This window comes from Fragaria vesca, linkage group LG3, assembly GCF_000184155.1.
Source record: "Fragaria vesca subsp. vesca linkage group LG3, FraVesHawaii_1.0, whole genome shotgun sequence".
NCBI lineage: Eukaryota > Viridiplantae > Streptophyta > Magnoliopsida > Rosales > Rosaceae > Fragaria > Fragaria vesca.
In genome coordinates, this window is record NC_020493.1 from 11,691,571 (window position 1) to 11,699,246 (window position 7,676).

The 7,676-nt window shown below is 43.5% G+C and overlaps 2 protein-coding genes across 2 annotated transcripts; one reads left to right on the forward strand and one right to left on the reverse strand.

Moving 5' to 3' along the window:
* Nucleotides 1-776: 776 nt before the first annotated feature.
* LOC101306902 (protein kinase G11A-like) lies at nucleotides 777-2,303 on the forward strand. The gene has a single exon (XM_004295656.1). The coding sequence runs from the start codon at nucleotides 777-779 to the stop codon at nucleotides 2,250-2,252; it is 1,476 nt and encodes a 491-aa protein (XP_004295704.1). The 3' UTR covers nucleotides 2,253-2,303.
* Nucleotides 2,304-2,699: 396 nt separating this feature from the next.
* Nucleotides 2,700-6,570, reverse strand: LOC101307191 (leucine-rich repeat receptor-like serine/threonine-protein kinase At1g17230-like). Its single transcript, XM_004295657.1, has 3 exons — nucleotides 3,657-6,570; nucleotides 3,025-3,408; nucleotides 2,700-2,928 (listed from the first exon to the last, which is right to left on the reverse strand). The coding sequence occupies exons 1-3, from the start codon at nucleotides 6,568-6,570 to the stop codon at nucleotides 2,915-2,917; spliced, it is 3,312 nt and encodes a 1,103-aa protein (XP_004295705.1). The 3' UTR covers nucleotides 2,700-2,914.
* Between the last annotated feature and the right edge of the window lie 1,106 nt (nucleotides 6,571-7,676).

Genomic DNA, 7,676 nt, shown 5'->3' on the forward strand with positions numbered 1-7,676 from the left:
TAATGACTTTTTTAAATAATAATAATTAGACGCGTGCATAACTTCTATGTAACATGTTGAAATTTCGATTAGCTTCATCTTCAGCTGATCTTGCACTTATTGTAGTTGTTTTTCTAATCATTTTAAGAACGAAGTGAAGATCACAAACCAATCAGTGTACGTAACTCTGTATCTATAGATGATTTAAATTGAGTTTTGTTCTTTGCATCTGGTTAAGATTGAAAAGCAAAATATCCTATCATATTGAATTAACTTCCTTCTATTTTCCATTTCTTTCTATCTTCGTCAGATATTCTTGTTCTTTTCTTTAATATACGTGGATATGGAGTACCATATAAGGTTAATTCGTTATTGCATGATTAGGTGTCCTTAATTAAGTTGCTTTAAACCCAAAACAATCAAACATGGTTAAATCCATAGGACCAGAAAAATCCCCTTTTTTTTGTTTTTTTATTTGATCAATCAAATCCCTCTTTTTGGCTCCTCTTAATTTGATGCCTTCTACCTCGCCAAAAAAAATTTGATGCTTTCATTTCCTTGTATTCCTTCCCTTCCCTTCTTATTTAAACGCCCTTCTCCCCCATTATAACATGCAAATGCTAAGTCGGGGTCAACCAAACACCTTCTTTAACCCTCCTCCAGGCCCTACGTACCTTCCCTCTCTTCCTCTCTCCCTTTCTTTATATACCTCCATACCAATCCAAAATCAAACTTGCATTTTCTCTCCTCTTAACACACTGCAACTTCTTTCTTCTCTCTATTTGTATGCACCAGCCATGGACGTCGATTTGGACTACCCGTTGCCTAACGCCGAGTACGGCGATCTCGACTTTAGCTTCACCTCATGCACCACCGACCGCACCTTCGTCTCCTCCTCCAGCGCCCGCACTAGTTTAGCCCGCAGCAGCCTCACCCTCAGCTTCAACGATCGCGACTCACGCCTATCCTCCGCCACCGCAACAACAACAACCGCAACCGTTCCGATATTCTCACAGCACCACCGCAAATCAGACCCGCATTGGACGGCGATAAAAGCGGCCACCAACATGTCATCCGACAAGCGACTCCACCTGCGACATCTCAAGCTACTCCGCCACCTCGGCACCGGCGACCTCGGACGTGTCTTCCTCTGCCGCCTCCGCGACTATGATCATTCCGACTCCACGTTCGCCCTCAAGGTTGTAGACCATGCGGCCATCCCGCCGAAGAAGCAGGCCCACGTGGAGACGGAGGCCGAGATCCTCTCCTTGCTCGACCACCCTTTCCTCCCTACGCTCTACGCCCGCATCGACGTCTCTCATTACACGTGTCTCCTCATCGACTACTGCCCCAACGGCGACCTCCAGACCCTCCTCATGAAACAGCCCCACCGCCGCCTCCCCGTCAAACCCGCCAGGTTCTTCGCCGCCGAGGTCCTCGCCTCCCTCGAGTACCTCCACGCGCTCGGGATCGTCTACCGCGACCTCAAACCAGAAAACGTCCTCCTCCGAGAGGACGGCCACATCATGCTCTCCGACTTCGACCTCTGCTTCAAATCCGACGTTGTTCCGACCTTCCACCGCCGCCGCCGCCCCGTCATCAAACCCCGAAAAACAAGGAGAGCCGGGAACTGTTTCGGATCAAGGGAACGGGGACAAAACGAGGAGGAGGAAATGGAGGCGGAGTTCGTGGCGGAGCCGACGGCGGCGTTTTCGAAGTCGTGCGTGGGGACCCACGAGTATTTGGCGCCCGAACTCGTCGGCGGTCACGGTCACGGTAACGGCGTGGACTGGTGGGCGTTCGGGATATTCATCTTCGAGCTGCTCTACGGGACGACGCCGTTTAAGGGCGGGAGTAAAGAAAGCACGTTAAGGAATATAGCGTTGGCTAACGGCGTCAGGTTCCACGTGGCGGAGGGAGAGGAGGAGGGGATGAAGGAGGCGAGGGATTTGATAGAGGGACTGCTGGTGAGGGACCCGCAGAGAAGGCTAGGATGCGCCAAGGGTGCTACTGAGATCAAACGGCATCCTTTTTTCAATGGGATCAATTGGGCCTTGCTGAGAACTTATAGGCCGCCGGATGTTTATGGGCTTAGGAAGAAGCCCAGTAAGACAATCGCCGTCCCGGTTGGTGTTGCGCTTTCGGCCCACAAGAGGCGGCGGTGGTGGTGGAAGGGACTTGGTCAGCTTGTGAGGACTAGAAGTAACAAGAAGAACAGCCAGAGTAATAGTAATTACTATCACTATGTCAGTGATAAAATGGTGAAAAGTTAAATGACATGTGTATTGATCTTTTTGGTTGGGGAGAAACTAGGTTTGTTGTGGTTAGATATGAAGATGGAGTGAATGAATATAAAGAAAAGTAGTGCAGCAGTATCCCAGGGGAGATGTAATTTTGTGAGCATCTTTGTGGATGTCAGGGTATATGTGAATCTGAGTTATACACAGTGAGATTCAGGATTTCATTATTGAAGAGATTTGGTTATTGATTTAAAATTTTGGCCGTTCTTAGAATTCCTTATTATCAATGTGTTGGTGAATTGTCCTTACATGATTATGCATCTCTAGGATTAAGTCCAAAATGAAAGGTTCATCCTCAATAACTTGATACGATTCATGTAAATTGTGTTTGTTTCATTCATTGGCAAGCCATGAGTAATCAGTTAACTTTAATCATCTGTAGAAGAACTGTCAAAGACCATCTGGTAAACTTGGAAAATGAAACTAAAAAGATGATATGATGGAATTGGATCAAAGTGGTTTGCTTTCTTTACAGCCACAATGTTCTGCTTCTAAACTGATTTTAACATTTTTGAGGTGGAGCAGATGGTTAGTACAAAGCAGATCATAAGATATAGTCTTTATTTTCTTTGAGCAAACCAACAGAGAGGCACAACCAGTGAGTCTAAGCACCCTTTCTGGCAGATGGAGTGAGCCTACTCCATACAATCTGCAATGTTCACAATCATGCAAACCAATATCAGTTCTAACCTCTAGAACGATAAGCATATACAATTTTTTTTTTCTCCTCTTTTGGTGTTCTAACCTCTTGAAGGACCTTCATCCAAAGGACTCTCAGAAGTTGGTGATGAGCAGCTGCTCACAGTCACGGATCGCCTAGCGTCAATCATCATCGCGATGACCTCCCTCATTGTTGGCCTTTTAACTGGGGATACACTGGTGCAGAACAATGCAATCTTGAGAAATAGAGTCATCTCCTCAGTTGTGCCCTTCTCACTCATATCTAGCCTCTTGTCAAATAATTCAGATGTTGCCACTGAATTATTTATGGTTCTTCTTACCAGAGTGACTAGGTCTCCTCCCTGCTCTAGTGGTTGGACTGGTGTCTTTCCGGTTACTAGTTCCAGCAGAACCACTCCGAAACTATAGATGTCACACTTCTCGGTCACTTTCATGGTGTAAGCATACTCTGATATGAAAAGGTACGTGGTCAGAATTACGAAGATGACTACTTTCCCTTTTCAGGATCTAGAATGTAAGTACATCGGTTATACATTTGAAATGAACATCTGATACAGTAGTGAGTAAAATAGTTCACTAAACATATTTCCTGAGATATGATATAGTGGTGGATCAACATTTATGTATCAGTAGAAAGACTCAAAAGAGAATGATGAATGAACAATACGTAAAAACTATTATTAACACTTTCCTTACCTGGTGCAATGTAGCCATATGAGCCAGCAACAGCAGACATGGATTTTGAGTATGGCAGTTCAATCAATTTTGCCAAGCCGAAATCTCCCACATGTGCTTCAAGAACTTCATCCAGTAAAATGTTATTTGACTTTATGTCACGGTGGACGATTTGGGGCTTGCAGTAATAATGGAGATAGCACAAACCTTCTGCTGCTCCAAGAGCAATCTTATATCGTGTATTCCAGTCTAGAAAACATCTTTGATCATTTCCATGTAGATGTTCTCCTAGGCTACCATTTTCCATGTACTCATACAAGAGCAGATTTGAGTCTTGGTGACAGCAGAAGCCATAGAGCTTCACAATATTGCAATGGCTGATATTCCCAAGGGTTGATATCTCAGCGCGGAAGCTGCTATCGACACCAACTCCTTCCCCTTGTGCCCTGAGCTTTTTGACTGCAATCACCTGCCCATCAGCCATAACAGCCTTGTACACAGTGCCACAGGCTCCCCTTCCAAGAACTGCATTGTCTGAAAAATTGTTGGTGGCTACAACAAGATCCTGGTACTTGAAACCTTCCTTCGGAAAGTAATAGTTGTCCAACACGTCTGGCTTGATTGGATCTTCAAGTGGAACAAAAGTAGGTCTGGTGCGCTTCATCGCCCAACAGAAACCAACTATGAGAATCAAGGAAATGAATCCAATTACAGCAGCGATGATGCTTACTAATTTCTCTTTAGATGAACCCTCCTTTATCCAGCTCCGTTTTGAAGTATTAGACTGAACTGCAGATTGATGACAATGATAAGAGCCTGATCTGCACAATCCATTGTTTCCAGCAAAATTCGAAGAATCCATCCTCCGAAATACTTGTGTGTTTGGCACAGTTCCCACTAGGTTATTGTTAGAGAGGTTGCACACCAAAAGGCTAAGCAACTCACCGATTGAGGTAGGAATCTCACCAACAAGCTGATTATCATTCAAGTAAAGGGATATCAACATCTGCAAGTCCCCCAACTTTTCAGGAATTTCACCTGAAAGATTATTATGGCTTATATTGAGGGCAATCTGTAGAGCACTTAGTTGGCCCAGTTGAAAAGGGATGTTACCAGATAAGTGATTTCCCCCCATCTGCAACTCAGTCAATCGGACTAGGTCCCCTAGCGAACTCGGTATCCCTCCCATCAACTTGTTATCAGAAAGCTTCAGAAGTTCCAGATTCACTAGCTTTCCCAGTTCCTCCGGGAGAACTCCAGTGAAGTAATTCCTACTGAGATCAAGCCTCTGTAGCTTTGTACAATTTCCCAGCTCACGAGGAATGCTCCCTGTGAGCCTGTTGGAGGACAAGTTGAAGGTCACAAGCTGCGATAGGTTGCCGATCACAGGAGGAATGTACCCAATAAAATAGTTATCTGACAACAGTAGCCTTTCTAAACTTCTAAACCTGCCAATCTCTGGAGGTATAGGTCCTGAGAATCGGTTTTGAAAGACTTCAAGAGCAGAAAGAGTGTATAACTCCATAGGCAGACTTCCTGTAAGATGATTGTCTCCTAGCATCAGTTGCACTAAAGACTTGCATGTTTTAATACCATAAGGAATATTTCCAGACAACCTATTTGACCCAAGGCTTAGAAATGCTAATTTCCCATACTTGCAAAGATGTGCAGGTATGCTACCCTCAAGCTTATTTGCAGACATGTCAAGAATGCTGAGGTTACTGTTAGCTCCAAGGAGAGGAGGAATTTTACCCTCGAGATGATTATCAAACAATTGCAACTCATCCATGTAAGTAAGGTTTTGAAATTCTAGAGGGATTGTGCCAGTCAAATTGTTTATGGACAAGTCTAACATCTGCAGCTGCCTCAACTCCCCAAGCTCCCTCGGAATGTTTCCTTCCAGATGATTTTCGAAGAGGTGAAGCAAGACAAGATTAGGAATGTAACCCAACTCCCGCGGTATGACTCCAGTTAACTGGTTTTCAGAAAAATCTATATGAACCGCATTGGTACAATTCCCTAGTTCACTTGGGATAGTTCCATTCAACTGGTTGGTGTATATATACAATTTCTTCAGCTGTGCTAACTTCCCAAGTTCCTTGGGGATCATTCCTCCGAGAGAGTTTTGATGCAAAGCAAGCAACTCTAAACTACTTAGATTACCAATCTCAGGAGGAACCGAACCGGTTAAATGATTTTGCCACAGGATCAAATCAGTCAGATTTTGAAGTTTCTCAAGCTCCCTAGGAATTGAACCTTCTAAATGATTCTGTGACAACCCCAAAACCTCCAAGCTCTCACACTCACTGATACCAGTTGGTATTGGACCCGAAAGAGAATTTCGACCCGCCCTGAGGACTTCTAACCTTTTCAACTTACTAATTGACCCAGGAATGGAGCCAGTGAGATTATTACTATAAATCACAAGCTCCTCAATAAGAGCTAAGTTCCCTATCTCCTCAGGCATTTCACCAAAAACATAATTCTCACAGAGATACAACTTCCTAAGGTTTGCCATTTTAGTGAATGGGGTAATCAATTCCCCATGAAACCTATTTGTGCAAAGGTCTAGAATCTCTAGATTATGACAGTTAGCAAGACCATTGGGAAATGGGCCAGAGAAGAAGTTAATGGACACATTGAATTCAACTAAGTAAGGAAGATTGCAAATGATTGGAGACAAAGCACCAGACAAATTACGGCCGCTGAGATTTATAGAAGTTACCTTGGACTTGAGACACCTCACACCAGTCCAACTGCAAGGACTCAAATGCTTGGAATTCCAGCTTCCAAGATTGTTACTTGGATCAGACAAAGTTCTCTTGAACTCCAAAAGAAAAAGACTTTCCTCACCTAATGAGTTTGTGTTGCCAAAACAGAAACACAACACTAGGAATCCCAAGTGTAATAGCATTTCCAGGTGAGAAGAAACCATATTACGAAAATTCGAAAAACAACACCAACAGGTTTTGCTGCACAACTTTAGGGGATGAAAGATGAAATTTTGGAGCAGCTCAAAAACAGAAACACCATTTGATTGGGTACCCGATTCCGAAGAAGTTCAGATATGCAAATGATCAAAGAGAACGAGATAGGGATATTAGGGGATAATGCATGGTTACCAGAACAGAGACTTGGGAGAGTCCAGGAAATCTCGGTCTCTATGGTTGCGTTAATTAAAAGGAAAGCAACCCAACTGGGCTTGATGCATTAGGAAGAGGTTAAGAAAAATAAATAAGCCCATGAAAATAATCAATATGGGTCTGACTGTCAGAGATAAGGAAGAGAGAGACAGACACAGAGAGACTCCCCGGTCCTATTCACACCTAACTTTACAGAGAGGGAAAAAAATGTGAGGCAAAGAACAAAAACAGGGGAAAAGATTTGATTGGTGAAGGAGGAAGACCATGAGAGTCACAATCTTGAGCAGTAAAAGAGACCCAAAATTTTAACAAGTCAACTCTTTCGCTTCCACTTTACAGCAAATTGAGTGCTCTGCTTCAGTTTCTTGCTGGGCTTGTGCTCTGTTTCTTCTTCCTCTGTCTCTCTGCGCCTCTACTTCTTCTGGCACTGGGTTTGCTTTTGTCTTCATGGCATCCACCATAGAAGTGCTTCTTCTTCCATCCCATCATTGTGAGCTTGATGGGCTGTTTTTTTCCTACTTGAGAGAGACTAGTCATCTGAAAAATCTGAAAATGCAATCCGTTTCTAGGACTCCAAGTTGGGATGTGAGAGATTTTGGAGAGTAATTGTAATTTGGTTTGGCTTTTTATTGTTGCTGGAACTGTGGGTAATGATTTCTTTGGAGACTTGTAATGTGGTGAGTGGCTTAGTGGGATTGGTTTGGAATCTGTCTTTGCATTCAGAACCGGAAATGCCAAATGAGGAAAAGAAATATCTGCAACGTGTTTTGAACCTAACTGTTGAATTGTTGAACAATGAACACTATTACCTTTTACATTACACACCAATAAATGGCGATGAGATGCATAAATAAGTAATCAACTACGACCCAGGAGTTGCATCACTTGCATGTAATTT